Genomic DNA, 18,185 nt, shown 5'->3' with positions numbered 1-18,185 from the left:
TAATGGGCTATGCAAGGGTGTTCAAAGTCTATTTTTAATCAATAACAAATAATATTTTACCTTATACGTATTATAATTTTTCGGTCACCCTTGGGCCAACATTGCTTCGCCCCTGCTGGTGAAAAAGTTTCATTATTCAATATGATGACATTCAAGGTATGTGTATGGAAGAGGGTCCTGTTTTTGCAACATACCATTTGAGTGAAAAAATACAAAAGATAATACAACTTGAATCCTTTTTCATTTTAAACATTAATGTAATACATTTGATAGTTTGCTCAAAGAACACGTATTTACTCTTCCAAAATAAAAACAGACCAAAGCCAATAATTTCTGGGGAATATTAGCAACAATTATTTTGTTTAGAATGTGTCTCCACTCTGTTGCTAGAGAAAGTTTAGGTTTGGATGACTCTTACATTTCTCCTAATTGCATGTATTTTGTACAGCTACTATTGGGCTATTTACAAACTGAGAAAGCGCTACGGCCAACATAGTTGGCTAAAAAGCATTTTAAAGAGAAACTTTCGTAAGTTTTTATTCCTAATGCGTTTTTCGTTAAGAATCGTATAAAATCAGGTGGGAGAAGTATTTTGAAGGCACTCTGACCGGGGTCGCTGTAAATACTACTTTATAGTCCAAGTTATATTTGGTTGGATGAAATGAAACTTTGTGCATTTGCCTTAATTGAGGTGCTTTAAATGGTACAGAGGAGTGAATGATCCTAGAAACTAAACTGAAATAAGCAAATGTTTGGGCCCTTATTATGCAAACTAACTATGCAAGTTTATCCTTACCAGATTCCATAATTCACCCTCCCAAGATACAAGCCAGTCATTCTGCTCAAATATAAGATTGTATATTCACCTTAGCGTTGTTGTGTGATCAAGACAAATGCTCCAACATCTTTTGTTTCGGACACGTCCAAAATGTGATCTGCTTTGCCGTTGGAATTACAACTTTTGAATCTACAATATATACAACACATAGGTCCACATTTTTTGAATATTAATACAAATATTCTTTTGAACTCAGTTTTAAATTGTCATTATACTTTTACAGCTTTACACGTCCTGATTAAAAAATAAAACATCTCGCTGCAGGCACGTCAAAACCATGATCCACATATGCCGTTGGAAAGAAGACTTCTTCAACTACATTATAGACCAAAAAAAAAATTAGGTTAAGATTTTCTCTAAATTCATGCAGATATTATTTTGTACGCAATATTGATTTTCTGTCATTGTGCTTTTAACAACTTTGCGCTTCTGATAGTAAAAATTATATTGCTGGTGCATCGTCTCTTTTTGATAGCGTAGTATTTTTTATTTTAACGCTTCCATTTTTTTTTCGCTCGCACTTCTACAGAGTTAGAACTTGAGTTTACTATCAAGGTACCATGATGCACTTGAAATATAAGGAGATTCCATATCCATATCATGGAATTGCGGCTGTTGATACCCAGTTTTCCCCTCATATTTTTAAAAAATATATATATACTTTTAAAATAGCATATTTGTATCATCATTTAGTTTACAAACCCATACAAGCAATTTTCATAATTTTTCATAATTTTTAGAAGCTCTAAATTAATTTCTTGCTGCATTTTATTACATAAATATTCAATAATTATCCTTCAAATTATTTTTATGATGATTTAATCATCCAAACTTATTATTTACACCAACATGTATGTTTTATAATATTCTACTTTATTTTTCTATAATTGCATTTGCATTTTTAGGCTAATTGCACGTTTTTGCAATGATAGTCTATATTCATGTATAATTACATTACTTGTGCAAAAATAACTTTTTATATTAATGTTAAGTTATTATTTCCCATCCTTTTAGTACAGAAATAATATTTTTTGTTATTTATTAATTACTTTTATAATTTATTTTAATAAATATTGGGTATTTAAACAACAACCCATTTTAAAACTAATTTCGGACCAAATAAATGGCCCAAAACCCTCAAACATCTTGCCCAAATACCCCAACCCAAACCAAATGACCCACTAATCCAAAACCCGGTCGGTGCCCCATCTCCATGACCCGCCCGCTCTAACGTTTAATCTTGGTCGTTGATTTCTCAAAATCAACGACCCTTATTTACCCTTCCCTTTTTAATTAACCCAACCCCAAACCCTAACCTATTATCCCCTAACCCGACGCTCTCACACTCTCTCAACCTCCCCATCTCTCTCTGAAGAACCCTAAATCGCCACCCCTCCTAAATCCTTCTCCTAATCCCACTAAATATGGGATTCGACTACCATTTCTTGCCATATCTGACCCTCTTTTGGTACTGGTTGTTCTCTTATGGTATTACCTAAGTGCTTGCCATTCTTTACCGAAATCGAACCAAAATGGTTCAAATCTTTGATTTTGAACGCTATTCTGTCTATATACGTTCTATGCTACTATGTGAGTCCGATTTTTTGTTTAGATTCTGTTGATTTACACTTTCCCTAAAAACTAGGGTTTACAGATTTCTCTCTTAAATTGATTTTCAGATTGATTTGCAATTTTATTTTCCTTGTTTGTTGCTTAATTTACTATGTTTCCTTGATTATTGCTTGATCTTTTCACTAATATATAAACCCCCCCTCCCCCATTCCCTTTTGGACAGACTTCGAATCACAAAATTCCCACTAAAAAGCTAAAGATCTTCACTCTGTTGTTCGCTTATTCTCTTATTCTACTCTGGTACTTGGCCGGCTGAAAGCCAAGGCCACCGAAATTCCTATTTTTCGACCTTCCTTCGGTGCGAGCATTGCCCTAGGTTCCTCGAAGCCATTGGGAACTTGACGCATCTAAGGTCCTGGTTATACTACTGTGTTTACGTTCAAAGTGTTGTGGAGTCTGTTCTTGCTTGTTTTGTCTACTTGTCAATCAGTAACTCATGAGTTCTTTAGCCTTTGCATTATTCATTCTCTTGTTTTCATGATTTTCATATTCACATCTCTGAAATTTCATAACCCAATGTGTTTCTAGACAATCTTTATGTGCAACCCTGCTAGTATCGAACCTGCTTGTGATATAAACCTCTCTAGCATCTGCTTATGCCTAAACTGCTAGTTCTGAAATGTGTTTATGTTTAACTGAAACAATTTAGACTGTTGGAAGTCGTTTAACTTAATATATTGGTACTTTGGGTGTCTACATTGGTCATATGACATAAGGTTGTTTCCTCCCTTGTCCTGGATTTCTATAGTGATTGATTTGTATCTATGATATACACCAATCCATGTTAAAACCCTCATTCTAGTTATGCTTTGCTCCTATGATCATTTTATCACTTACTATATCCTTACCAAGCCTAACTCTGCACTCCCTAGCAACTAGTTGGAACCTTTTAGAATAGCTTCCCAACTTGAGTTTCCCTCATGACATTTGACTTTGTTTTTCCTTGTTGCTATAAGTTGGTGTGTTTAACTTCTGGTGTGCATCATAATTTTACCCTTAGGTTTGAACCTATTAGGTTAATGTTCTATTGTTTGTTTTACTGGCCTAATGCGCCTTTTCTTATTAGTTTGCAATCCCAGACGTCATAATTCCCCCTTGCTTCCCACAAATGTCCTATGCCCTAATATGCTAAGTGTGGACTTGTGATATCAACCTGTCTTTTAAGATTGTTTACCCTCTTTGCTGATATGTTCATTGTGTGATCACCTATGCAATGCCTGGTTCTAAAAATGCAAATGCACTTCTTAAATTCTACTAGTTGATCACTATTTTTCATTCTCATTGGTTATTTACCCTATTTTGAACTTATAATTCTTCGCCGGTTGAAAGCCAAGGTTACTAAAGCTTTCTCTATTAACCTCCCTAGTATGAGCACTGCTCGAGGTTCATTTTGAGACCCTTGTGAACTCTGACATACTAGAACCTGAGGTTCTTTGGTCACTTTCTTTACTACTCAGATCTGTCCCTCTTTCTGTCTGTTGAATATGCAAATTGATTTGTGTGGGTGATTGGTTTCTGGATCCTATGATCAAACCATGGCTGTTTCGTTTGGTTTGAGTTCTCCTATGCTTTCTGGGCTATGTTGAGATCTATGTGTGCTAAAAGTTGGAGAAAGAGCTTAGTTGAAGGCCTGATAGTGCTGGGTATCTCTTTGGGCCTGCTTTGGGCCTACTGTTATTACTTGTACTACTTTGTAATTTATTCATTATTGGGTCTGTAATAATTTTGTAATAACAATTGGGGTAATAGTGAAATTGAAAAATGGGTATCTCCTAATACTTGCATAAAAACGGTAGAAAGCATGCTCATAGGATTTGTGTGATACATTTGCTTTTCGACCTGTTATATTTAAATCTCTTTGTTCACTATTAGAGATCATGTTATTAGGGCAATCACACACTCACATAACTAGAGTACTGTCAAAGCATGAGTGCTCTATTTATTCCTATGTCTACTGCTATGTGTTGCTAGATAGCATGCCTATAGGAAATAATTGCTAACAACTGTTCTTTAATCCGTACCATGTTCATTAGATACCATGCCTATAGGATTTTAACTAATTAATTCGCTTGGTTCATCTAGGCAGCATGCCTATAAGAGCTAAATGTATAAAATCAGTTCCAATCATCAATCTCTAGAAATCATGCCTATAAGACATCACTGCTCGCTTTTCAAACATTGTTTCATTGCTTATCCACACAATTATTACGAAGCATAGCTAATTTTGAGCATTTCCAATAAGTTTCACTATTTGTGCAAACCATTTAGAGATCATGCCTATGAGTCTATTAACTTATAATTTGTAATAAGCGACTTAGCAGCAAAAGGTATTCACAACTGGTAATTTAAAAATGACAGGTCTAAAATAGCCTGCACATCTGAAACGGATCATCTAGAAGCCATATCTATAGGGCTTAACGACTTCAATCTCCCTCAATTCTGAAACTACCTAATACCCTACATAGAAATCTGTCTGTGTGCCTTTGTTATCTAATCGCGGAGGCTAACTTGAGCCTTTAATTGTATTTAATTCTAGTCCTATCTGTTTTGAACTGTCGCCTAGTTTTAACATTTTCTGAGCAGCCTAAGTCAAGGGTAGAACCACCCAAAATAGGGGTCCAAATGCCTCCTGGACCATAGGTAAGGGACGAGTAGTGCACGCATAAGGCACAATTTATAATCAACTAGTGCACTTTAGGTAATAGCTTAAAGATAGTAATTGGGTAGCTGGAGATGATAGTCTGTGCCCGCTGAATAATACGAGTAACACCCCATCTCGAGGGAGTTACAAAGTATTATTTATGTTGCACAGGGTGATCCTTTAGACTAAAAAAAACTTAGCCTCCCCCCCCCCCAATCTTATTCTTGTTTATCTTTGAATCAAATGTTCGTATTTACTCAAACGTCTTTTAATAAATTTCCCAAATTTCTTGCTTTTCTCTGTCTTTGTTTATCTGACTAATTCATATAATTAAAGTTCGGCCGGGACCAACAGTTGTGGACCTCGAAGAGTGCCTAACACCTTCTCTTCGAGGTAATTTCGATCCCTTACCCGATCTTTGGTGATGCAAATTAGTTTAACCCGAGTCATATGCAAATAGGTGCCCTAATGTACCTTAAACCGTTAGGTGGCGACTCTCCACTTTTAGTACTTCCTTAAAAGAGTTATCATATGTCGAAACCCGATTTCGCGAGAAAATGGTCGCAACAACATGGCGACTCTGCTGGGGATATACACTTAGGCTCTTACCATAATGAACTTGGCTTATGTGGATTGGTTTTCTCTGTTATAAATGCACATTCCTTTTCCATCTTTATTTGTTAGATTTGCTATAACACGCACATCCCTTTCCCGTTCAGCTTTACTTGTCTAAAACCGTTATAACATGAACGACCCTTCCCTTCTCCATCTTTATGTGCTTAAATTTGTTATAACATGCACATCCATAGTCACGACCCAACTGGAGGGTCATGACTAGCACCCGGGCCATACTTGCCGAGCACCAACGTACATTTTATCTAACCTTCCTTATTATCTTTAAGGGCCGACAAGATCAATATAAATAGTAGACATGGATCATGAACATCCAACAATGAAAGATAATGTCATGAACATACATAACATGGGACGACAAGACTGTCAAGAAACTATATATAAGGTACGAGCTATCATGATGCCATGAAAGACTATACAACAAAAATCAGCCGAAAAGGCATTCTAAACCATACATAAGTCGACACCTGTCTATGAGCCTCTAAAGGAACATAAGTGCTACAACATTGCCGGAACAGGGCCCCGACATACCCATAATGTCTATAACAAAAATGCATACCAAGACCACGGCAAGTCCGGAGAAGGGATCTCGCCAATAACCGCTGAACTGGACAGCCTACTGTGGTGGGGGAGCTATGTCTACCTGTCTATCAGGACCTGCAGCACGACATGCAGCGTCCACAAATAAAAAGGACGTCAGTACGAATAAAGTACTGAGTATGTGAGGCAAGAAAGCATAAGTAAGAACAGTAATATAAACAGGGATAGAGAATATACAACCTGTGACATCTGGGTACCTCTGAGGGCTACTGACATGAAATACATGATACATACATATATATACATAAACTTTTAAAACATACGCCTTTGTGGGCATCACCATCATCATATCGTACCCGGCCATAATAGGCTCGGTAAAACGTACCCGGCCATCATAGGGCTCGGTAGAATCGTACCCGGCCACGTGGAGCTCGGTAAAACCCAACTGATCAGTGGTTGCACAATAGGTGCCATACCCGGCCGACTATAGCGCGGCTCGGTAGAGTAAAATAGATACATATATATGATGCATGCTGGACTCATTGGAATCACATTTTGAACCTTTCAGAGTGACATAAGGTTGGTATCCTTCGTACACGTTATTAGGATTAACTCTTCATCAAGAATCTTATAAGAATCAGGAACTACCAACAACATTGATAATATAAGAATAAGAGAAGTAACATCAATATCAATCGTTTCATAAGAAGGGCAGCAATGTAAGTACTGCTAGCTTCTAAGAGTAGAGTATCTTTGGGAGCTCGTTCATTACATTATGTACAATCGGAGTCGTGCAAAAGAATGAAGGGGATAGCCTCACATACCTTGTATATACTGCCCAACCTCAAGCTATGCAAATGTCATGACTCCTTAGTCTACAATAAGACAAATGACACTATCATTATCGTTTAAGCGTCGTAACTATTATGTATCGACCACAACCTATTTTACGATGAAACGGACAGCACCTACCCTATTTATATGACTTCCCACAAGTCAATAAAATCACCAAACAGCCCAAACAACATCATTAATAATCATATTGAGCCTCCAAAACAGTCCACCAACCAACAACATTACTACCAAGCCTTTCGATATATATTTTACAAGTTCTAGCTTCAACGACTTAGCTGCAACTTGGATAATCTTAAATATATATAGAGTAAGAGGTTCCTTACCTTTAAACAGAAAGAACAACTCCAATTTGAACTTAATTTTCCACGAAATATCCCTTCAATTCTGCCACAAGAACAAGGAAGCGAAACTAGCAATTAATTCGGGTTTTTCGGCACTAGAATTACTTTAGAAGACTTGAAATCACCTAGGGTTGATATTAAAAACTTGAAGGTGTATTTATAGGACATAAAACACTTAAAACAACCTCCCACATGAGCTGGAACAACACAAAAATCAGCAACAACAAGAAGAACAAGAAACTTACTAGCGCCACGGGATTCCCGACATTTGATTTGTGTTGTTTGCCCTTTGTTTGGGTCTTGGATCATGAGAGAACCTTGAGAGACTGTTTTTAGGGTTATAAGGTCTGAATATACTGAAAAATAATGACTTAAAACGGGGTTGAGGTATCTTATATATGTCCATATGTCTTAAACCGCCTTTGTGGGCCCCATAGAGAGCAGCTTGGCGCACTCTCGCGAAAATGCGAATATCTCTCTATTTCGAGATCGTATCGATAAACGGTTTAATGCGTTAGAAACTAGACTCATAGATCTTCAATTTGAAATGTATATCACCCCATAATTCCAAGCACATTGGGAGAAAAATGTAGTAACATTTGACCTAAAGTTTAAGTAAAATTATAAACCTAAGTTGCGACAACTTTTATCGACTTTTGTTTCATAACTCGCTTGACTTCAAGACTTATGATGCGGATATTATATGATTCAAATACATTAAAACAAGACCTCTTGGGACAATTAATCACCTCTAGTGTTACCCAAAAATACGAGTTACAACATCCTTGATTCGTTTAACTTCAAATACTTGTTAACCACTCTTATACACCCTTGTATCGTTTAAGACCAATAGGATTAACTTCTTATCATCTCAAAGATAATATCTTCTTGGATTTACGTCGACTAACTTATGGCGTGATCTATGGTATGCGAATTTGGGTTGTAACATCCCTTTCCATATCCGCCCTTAGTTGCTCTAACTGATATTTATTATCTATATCATGTCTCTCCCACCCCTACTCCCTTGCTCACTTTATTATATTCCCAATGTTCCACGAACTAACTTCTTCTTTTGTCTTTCTTTTTACGTCCTTTATGTTTTATCTTAATATTGCATTTATTTCTTTCAAATATTTAACATGCACATACTTGGCAATGTGTTATTATCTTTGCATAAGCATGTTCCACATCAAATTCCACTCGTGCCCAACTAATACCATAGCGGCACTTGATGAGTGTCTGTGTTATTCCCAAAATTACCCTTTTAATTTGGAAAAGGCTTATTTGTGGTAAAACTAGTCAATCAGTAGTGCAGTAGATGGTTTCGTGCCTTTCCCTCTCAAGTTGTCCACTTGAGGGTACCGGTCTAGACCCTTCTAGAAACCTCACTCCAATATCAACTTTGCATGCATCATGTCAAATCTAGTATGGGTTAGAACGTTGTCCACGTGATAATCCACTAAGATAAGCCTTGTCCAAAGTCCGACGGGATTTTCATAATCTCAATGGATACCATCACGTTATGTGCATTACTTGGAGAAAACATGCCGATATGTTGATAATTAATATGTAAATAGTCAGACCCAGAGGGGAAAAGGGCTAACTCTATCTGTTTTTTTGCAGAAAATGACGTACGAAGTTCCCAGGTTCGGCATGGTTCAAAACATCCCACCTTTGCTGCTTGATTTGTGGAAGAGCCTCTCACCTAGTGACCAGAATCATGTGAAATGGTCCTCAGAAATTTACCTTCATTATTGGACATCTGGCCAAATAACGCATTGATTGAGGCCGCCACTATGTTTTGGGATGAGAAAAGAGTTGTCTTTCGCTTTGGTAATGTAGAGATGATCCCTCTCTTACAGGAAATAGGAAGCTTCGCTAGGCTACCATGGGATAGTCCGGATTTATTAGTACCAGGAAATTGCACTCCCCATGGTTTTTTGAAAATGATGGGTTTTAAGAAGAATGATGAATTACTTTTTCTGAAGGAGTCATACATACCATTTGAATTCCTTTATGAACGTTATGGGCATAGCAAGTCATATCGCTTTCACCATGATGAATTTTCCATTACTTCTTTGGGCTGGACACACCGCCGAGATTTTGTATTCATTGTCTGCTTCTTGGGGTTGATGATATTTCCGATGAATGGGGGGAGGATCTACACTCGTTTAGCCATGGTCGCTAGGACTCAAATGGAAGGAAATGAAGGAAAAACTTACACTATCCTCCCCATGATCTTGGCCAAAATGTACCGAGCTCTAGATCGATGCAAGCAAGGGTATAGGTATTTCGAGGGTTGTAATCTGTTGCTACAGGTTTGGTTATTAGAACATTTCCAGAGAGGTGAATATCGTTAGGAACTTCTGCGATGACCAATGAATGACTACATATCCTACCATCATCCAAAAATAAGGACATTTATCTCAGATAGGTTCGCGCAACCTAGAAATGCTGTGAGTTGGGTGCGTTTCTTCAGCAATTTGACTGACGAAAGGGTACATTGGATGTTCGAATGGTTCCCTAGCAGCGAGTTCATCATCAGGTCAAGAGAAACCACTCATTTAGTGATGATCGGGTTAAGAGGAATCTATCCTTATGCTCCTATAAGGGTAATGAGGAAAGCGGGAAGAAAGCAGGTTATACCTCGGGTTTCCAACATGGTCCAGTATAAAGCAAACTTTAAAGGGAACATCATTCTGTTCATGTTCGAGGAAAAACATATGTGGAATCAAAAGGTCGTTGTAGAGAAAGACACTATTGAGCCAGACAGGTACCATGCCGGCCATGTATACTTCTACCCATCGTGGTTGGTCGATGATATAGCGGGAGATGTCAAACCAAGGATTAATCTGGAAAATAGGGTTATCGATGACGCTGCTGAAGCACAAGTCAAGTATAGGATGCTGCGCAAGAGGGTTTTTGAGTCTGAAGCTAGACATTTGGAACATTACAAAGTAGATATGGAAGTTATCGGCGAATGGAAAGAAATTGCTACTAAATCAACAGAAAGATTAGAATATTTGGAGCAAGGGTTAATGGGACTCGAGGGGAAGATGGGGAAGAGGCTCTCTTATTGTCAGAATACGGAAGGCAGTGAGGGAGGGCGCCTAGCAAAGGCTTACCTACTATTGGACATGCGCGACCTGGGGAACTTGATTGATGGATCCAAGAAGGCCAAGCATGGATAAGGTCCCTCTAGGGCCAAATAGATTAGGAAATGATGTTCTTTACTGCATTTTAGCGTAGTTTTAGATTTCGAATGTAATAGGGCAAATGCCATTAGTGACTTTCTTATTATTGTCGTTTCAGTCAGAATTTGATCCATTTTCGCATTAATAAAATGACACAATTATTGGGATAAATTTTCTCCAAGTCTATGTGTCACTTAGGCCTACCTCGGGCACAACGAGGTCCCCCAAATTAGGACGCGAATTTATTTACCGATTCTGCAACACATGTTCAATATTGCAAGTATTATTTCAACATCCCTTACTGACTTGGTTACCTTTTTGTTTTTGTTTTTTTATTTATTCCCATTCCCCAAATGTTGGTTTGTGCATGCTGGCATCATCCGCATATCATACTAGATCTAGAAGTCCCCCACCTCCTCCTCCACCAAGTTATCCTAAAGGGAAAAGTAAAGGGAAAGAAAAAATGGACGATTTAAGCAGTATCAGAAAGGACAATGCAGAGAACGTTGAAACCTCGGACGGTCGTATTAATCCAGCACATAACGAATTGGTCCTATGTCTGGAACATAAAATATTGGAACTACAAGGGGAACTTGAGCAGGTCAGGAACTTGGAAAACCTTTCCCTCACCCTAAACGTCCCTGACATCAACCAACAAAACACAAACGTCCAAAACTCGACACCTCCCCAAACCACGCAGAATCAAAACCCACCACCGAATCCTCCCATACCACATCAATACTCCACACCTTCTCAGAACCACAACCTTCCACCGATATATACTCCCCAACAACACCATCACCACCCAACTCAATACCCACAAATAACCACATACCACACCCCTCAGAATGCACCACAACCTACTCCTAACCCTCAAAACTAAACCAATGACCACCATTACGCCCAGATTTCCGGAGTCCACCAAAGAAATCCCATATATGTGGAAACCTTACCCCACATCCCACAACAGACCCTATACATACCCGAATCTGCCAAGAAGGACCTGCTCATCAAGAACATGGCAAAGGAACTCAAGAAACTTACTGGCAGGGTTCAAAGTGTCAAAAGGGGAAAAGGCATTGAGGGTTTGAATTACGAAGATTGTATCCAGCCATATGTTGAACTGCCAGAGGGTTACAAACCTCCTAAGTTTGAAATGTTCGACAAAACTGGTGATCCGAAGGTACATTTAAGAACATATTGTGACAAGCTTGTAGGAGTTGGCAGGGATGAAAGAATCCGCATGAAGCTGTTCATGAGAAGCCTCACCGGAGATGCCCTATCTTGGTACATTAGTCAGAACACAAAGAAATGGGTTAATTGGGTGAGCATGACATCAGATTTCATGGATCGGTTCAGGTTTAACACAGAAAACGCACCAGACGTTTTCTACATTCAAAATCTCAAGAAGAAGCCAACGGAAACTTTCCGCGAGTATGCTACTCGATGGAGGTCTGAAGCTGCAAAAGTAAGGCAATCGCTGGAAGAAGAACAGATGAATAAGTTCTTCGTCAGAGCTCAGGATCCGCAATACGACGAAAGAGTGATGGTTATTGAAAACCATAAATTTTCTAATATCATCAAGTTGGGTGAGAGAATAGAAGAAGGGATCAAAAGCGGAATTGTGACAAATTTTGAAGCACTCCAAGCCAAAAATAAGGCCCCGCATTCAGGAGGTATCTCCAAGAAGAAAGAAGTAGGTGCAGTAATGGTAGCCCAAGGTCCGAAGTCTCCTCTCACATACCAAACACGTCCACCCATATATCAGCCTTCACCTCCCAGATACCAACAACATGCCACCACTTACCATACCTACAACACCCAACCCGCATAATACCACTCACCACCAGCCCGCCAAAACTACCAAAAATATAGACCAAATTTCGACCGCAGACCACCCAGACGATACACCCCAATTACTGAACCTATAGACCAGTTGTAGGAGACATTGAAGGTTGCCGGTTATATCACTCCCATTTCCGCTGTTGCTATGGAAAACTCTTCCTAGTGGATTAATCCAAACAAGACATGTGCCTATCACTCAGGAATGAAAGATCATACTATTGATGAGTGTTGCACTTTGAAGGATAAGATTCAGACATTAATTGACACCAAAGTCGTATAGGAAAAAAAGGCTACACCCAATGTTCGTAACAATCATCTCCCATATCACAGGGGTGGAGGAGTAAACGTGATAGAGACCGATGAAGAATGAGACTCATAGGGGTCAATTGGACTCATTGGGGAAGGGGATAATTCTGAAACATCTCCAATCACTCTCACACCTATGATGGTACTGACTCAGGCACCAATTGAAGTTGAGGTAGCTACACCAACTCCGTTTAAGGTTGAAGTAACAACACCCTTCACCGTGATGGTAGCAGCAATGCCGTCTTATAAGTCTAATGCTATACCATGGGATTATGTTATGGAAGCAGGAAGAAAAGGAAAAGCAAAAATGGAAGAAACAGGTGTAGCGCAAGACATGACCAGAACTGGTAGGGTTTATACACCTGAGCATTTAGGAGGAACGATCATAGAAACTGCATCTAAATCACCTGTCATTGAGACTGGCCCGGATGACCTTTGGAGAAAGGTGCAAGCAAGGGAATATTCTGTGATTGATCATCTGAACAAAACCCCTGCTCAAATATCCACTTTAGCACTGCTGCAAAACTCCGAGGCACATAGGAATGCCCTGATGAAGGTGTTGAACGAAGCCTATGTACCCAACAACATCACCAGTGGAGAGATGGCTAACATGGTAGGGCAAGTGATGGAAAGCCACAAGATCACTTTTCATGAAGACGAGCTGCCACCAGAAGGATTAAGTCATAACATGGCACTGCATATCACAGTGTAGTTTGAAGACAAGTTTATTGCCAGAGTCCTGATAGTCAACATCTATCCACTAACTACTTTGAAAAGGTTGAGTAAAGGTCTACACGAGATACGAGCAGGAAGTATGAATGTGAAAGTATTTGATGGGTCTCAAAGGGCCACAATTGGGGAGACCAACCTCAACCTACAGATAGGCCCAACCTGGTTTGATGTTGAGTTTCAAGTGTTTGACATATCTGCTACCTACAATCTATTATTGGGACGACCTTGGATACACGCCGCTGGAGTCGTAGCCTCTACTCTACATCAGGTCATGAAGTTTGAGTGGGACCATCAGGAAGTGATCATCCATGGGGACGGGAGTAATCCTATTTACACCAATCAAACTATTCCGGTCATTGAGAAAAGTAGGAAGTTGGGGGGAGAAACATACTATCGCATCGAGCGCGTCAACAAAATTGAAAAGGACAAATGGTAGAGCAGTAAGATAGAAGACATATTGGCATGGACATGGTATGAATCTGGCAAAGGTATCGGTAAGAATCTCCAGGGGATTACAAAATTGATATAACTAAAGCGTCACAGCACAACTTTTGGGCTTTGGTATGAATACACCTTGCACAAGTATCAGAATTGGTCACCACCATGGCGTGGTCCTTATTACCCTCTAGAGCAACCAGTACCACATTTGAGCCAGTCATTTCATCAAGCTAACATGATGTGGGAGTTCAAAGAAGATGAAGTTCTAGTTGATATAAGGAATCTGTTTCTAGATGAAAAAGACATGGATTGCAGTGCGATAGTTGAGGAAAGGGAGGAAGAAGGCCTCATTATTCAGACCATGGAGAAGGGAGCTATTCTCAAGAAATGGACTGTTGCACCATCAAGGGCCCGTCGAATTCTTGGATAGCCTGGAAATTAGCATCATTTATTTTAAAAGCAATTTTATGAGCATTTAAGACATTTTCAGTATTTTGTTATAAGCATGTTTTGTTTGAAATAATTGCTCGGGTCATCGAGCCGTACTTATTTGACGTTTTCAAGATTCATCTAATGCATTGTTATTTTTAGTATTTATTATTATTCTTTAAGTTTTTCTACAACACTATTATTACCTATCCCGATGAACTTACGACTGTGACATGTAATGAGACAACACAACATAAGTATAATGATTTAGAGGATCTGGAGGAGGATATAATACCTGAGGAAATTGTCAGAGAAGTGGAAAACTATGAAAACAAGCCTAAGTCCAATTTAGATGAGACTCAAACAGTTAATTTGGGAGACTCTGAAATAGTTAAGGAAACACGTGTAAGCATTCACCTATCACCATTAGAGAAGGCAGAGTACGTCCGGTTCTTGAAGGAGTATGAGGATATCTTTGCATGGTCCTATGATGATATGACTGGTTTGAGCACGTCCATAGTGGATCATAAACTACCTACCAACCCTATGTGTCTGCCTGTAAAGCAGAAGCTCAGAAGATTCAAGCCAGTTATGAGTATGAAAATAAAGGAGGAAGTCACCAAGTAGATCAAAGCCAAGGTTCTCAGAGTGGTTGAATATCCGACTTAGTTAGCTAACATTGTGCCAGTTCCAAAGAAAGATGGGAAGGTCAGAGTGTGTGTCGACTATCGGGACTTAAACTGCGCAAGTCCCAAAGTTGATTTCCCATTGCCCAATATACACATACTGATCGACAACTGTGCCAAGCATGAACTCCAATACTTTGTGGATTGCTTCGCGGGATATCATCAGATCTGGATGGATGAAGAGGATGCCGAAAAGATAGCCTTTATTACACCATGGGGAGTGTATTGCTACAAAATGATGTCGTTTAGCCTAAAGAATTCTGGAGCCACTTATATGAGGGCCATGACAACCATTTTCCACGACATGATACACAAAGAGATAGAGGTGTACGTGGATGACATCATCATCAAATCCAAAAGAAGCATATATCATATAGCAGATTTGAGGAAATTCTTTGGTCGACTTCGAAGGTACAACCTGAACTGAACCCCGCAAAGTGTGCCTTCGGGTTCCCCGCTGGAAAGCTGCTAGGGTTCATTGTCAGCCATCGAGAAATTGAGCTAGACCCGTCAAAGGTCAAGGCTATCCAAGATTTGCCACCTCCAAAGAACAAGAAAGATGTGATGAGTTTCTTGGGGCGTCTCAATTGCATCAGTCGTTTTATAGCACAATTAACTGTGATTTGTGATCCGATTTTCAAAATGTTAAAGGAAGAAACTTCAACAAGTTGGACTGAAGAATGCCAGAAAGCCTTTGACAAGATCAAGGAATATTTATCCAAACCACCTGTTCTAGTCCCACCAGAACCTGGGAGACCTTTGCTACTCTATTTATCTGTATCGGATGTGGCTTTCGGCTGTGTCTTGGGACAACACGATGAGACAAGAAGAAAGAAACATGCCATGTACTATCTAAGTAAGAAGTTCACGACCTACAAAGTATGATACTCTTTGCTGGAGCGCACCTGCTATGCTTTAACGTGGATAGCTCAGAAGTTGAGGCACTACTTTTGTGCCTACACCACATATCTCATATCAAGAATGGATCCGTTAAAATACATCTCCAAAAACCAATGCCTACGGGAAAATTAGCAAAATGGCAGATACTACTGAGTGAGTTCGACATCATCTATGTAACTTAGAAAGCGGTCGAGGGACAAGCGTTGGCAGATCATCTGGCAGAAAATCATGTGGGCGGAGAATACGAACCACTGAAAACATATTTTCCCGATGAAGAGGTATCATTTGTAGAAGAATATATCACCGAAACCTATGACGGTTGGAGAGTGTTTTTCGATAGAGCTGTGAACTTCAAAGAAGTAGGTATTGGAGCAGTTTTTGTATCAGAGATGGGTCAACACTATCCGGTATCCGCAAAACTTAGATTTCTGTGTACCAATAATATGGCAGAATATGAGGCTTGCATCTTGGGGCTCAAGTTGGCCATTGACATGATCGTTCAGGAATTGCTGGTAATTGGAGATTCAGACATTTTGGTACATCAGGTTTTAGGAGAATGGGCTACAAAGAATATGAAAATATTGCCATATTTGTACTACGTATAAGAGTTGATGAAGAGGTTCACAAAAATAGAATTAAAACATGTTCCGTGAATCTAGAAGGAGTTCGCAGATGCATTGGCCACTCTATCTTCCATGATACAACACCCAGACAAGAATTTCATTGATCCTATTCCAGTAGGGATCCATAATCAGCCAACTTATTGTGCTTATATTGAAGAAGAATATTATGGGAATCCGTGGTTTCATGACATCAAAGAATACTTGGCAAAAGGAGAGTACCCGGAGCACGAAAATCATACTCAGAAATGCACACTCCGAAGATTGTCCAACCATTTCTTCAAAAGTGATGGAATTCTGTACAAAAGGACTCCAGATCTAGGACTATTATGGTGTGTCGACGCCAAGGAAGCATCCAAATTGCTCGAAGAGATACATGCCGGAACTTGCGGACCACACATGAATGGCTTTGTTTTAGCTAAGAAGATATTAAGAGAAGGATATTTCTGGATGACTATGGAAACGGATTGCATCAGGTATGTCCAAAAGTGTCATCAATGCCAAGTACATGCAGATATGATAGGAGTGCCACCCAATGAACTCAATGCAACAAGTGCACCTTGGCCTTTCTCCGCTTGGGGAATGGATGTCATCGGTACAATCGAACTCGCCGCTTCAAATGGGCAAAGGTTCATTCTAGTGGCCATAGACTATTTCTCAAAATGGGTTGAAGCCGCATCTTACAAGGCTGTAACTAAAAAGGTCGTCGCAGATTTCGTTAGGGATCGTATTGTCTATCAATTCGGGGTGCCAGAATCTATCATCACCGACAATGCCACCAACCTTAACAGTGACTTAATGAAATCTATGTGTGAAACCTTCAAGATTAAGCATAAGAATTCCACAGCATACATGCCACAAATGAATGGAGATGTGGAAGCCGCCAATAAGAACATCAAGAAGATATTAAGCAAGATGATAGATAATCACAAACAATGGCATGAGAAGTTACCATTTGCCAAACTTGGATATCGTACCACGGTTCGAACATCAACTGGGGCAACTCCTTATTTGCTGGTCTATGGCACTGAAGTCATCATTCCCGCCGAAGTAGAAATTCCTTCTTTGAGAATCATACAAGAGGCTGAACTTAGTGATGCAAAATGGATACGAAGTCGTTATGAGAAACTAGCTCTCATTGACGGAAAAAGAATGAATGTAGTATATCACGGTCAATTTTACCAGAACAGAATGTCCAGAGCTTTCAACAAAAGGGTCAGGCCTAGAGCAAGCTAGCTTCATGCAATAAAAGAAATCATCGATACATGGTCAGAAACTGGGGCAGAATTTTGAGGAGGACCCTCAAAATTCCGGAGCAAGTCCAGCCAACTTCGTCACGAGCAGAACGGTCAAAGAATCGCTTATTTAACTGGGGTAGAATTTCGAGGAGGACCCTCAAAATTCTAAATGTTAGGAAGTCGCAATGTCTCTAAAAGTGTCACAGTCATTGGTTCATCTAACTTACTTGATATTGCATACTACTATTGACTACATTCATCAAATGCACGCATGTTTTCTCAAAAACTTTATTTTATTAATAGCCAGATGCTACCTA

At 39.4% G+C, this 18,185-nt stretch overlaps 1 protein-coding gene across 1 annotated transcript in view; it reads left to right on the top strand.

The window, feature by feature from the left end:
* The first annotated feature begins 11,692 nt into the window (after positions 1–11,692).
* The window catches only part of LOC138898429 (uncharacterized), a 42,701-nt gene continuing 36,208 nt past the window's right edge, over positions 11,693–18,185 (top strand). The window contains exons 1-8 of the mRNA XM_070184496.1: positions 11,693–11,857; positions 12,980–13,270; positions 13,538–13,989; positions 14,101–14,389; positions 14,587–14,982; positions 15,522–15,989; positions 16,670–16,962; positions 17,107–17,611. Of these exons, the coding sequence (XP_070040597.1) occupies positions 11,693–11,857; positions 12,980–13,270; positions 13,538–13,989; positions 14,101–14,389; positions 14,587–14,982; positions 15,522–15,989; positions 16,670–16,962; positions 17,107–17,611 (2,859 nt within the window). The remainder of the gene's footprint in view (positions 11,858–12,979; positions 13,271–13,537; positions 13,990–14,100; positions 14,390–14,586; positions 14,983–15,521; positions 15,990–16,669; positions 16,963–17,106; positions 17,612–18,185) is intronic.

This window comes from Nicotiana tomentosiformis, chromosome 9 (genome assembly GCF_000390325.3).
Source record: "Nicotiana tomentosiformis chromosome 9, ASM39032v3, whole genome shotgun sequence".
Lineage (NCBI taxonomy): Eukaryota > Viridiplantae > Streptophyta > Magnoliopsida > Solanales > Solanaceae > Nicotiana > Nicotiana tomentosiformis.
This window is presented reverse-complemented; position numbering and strand designations above follow the sequence as displayed.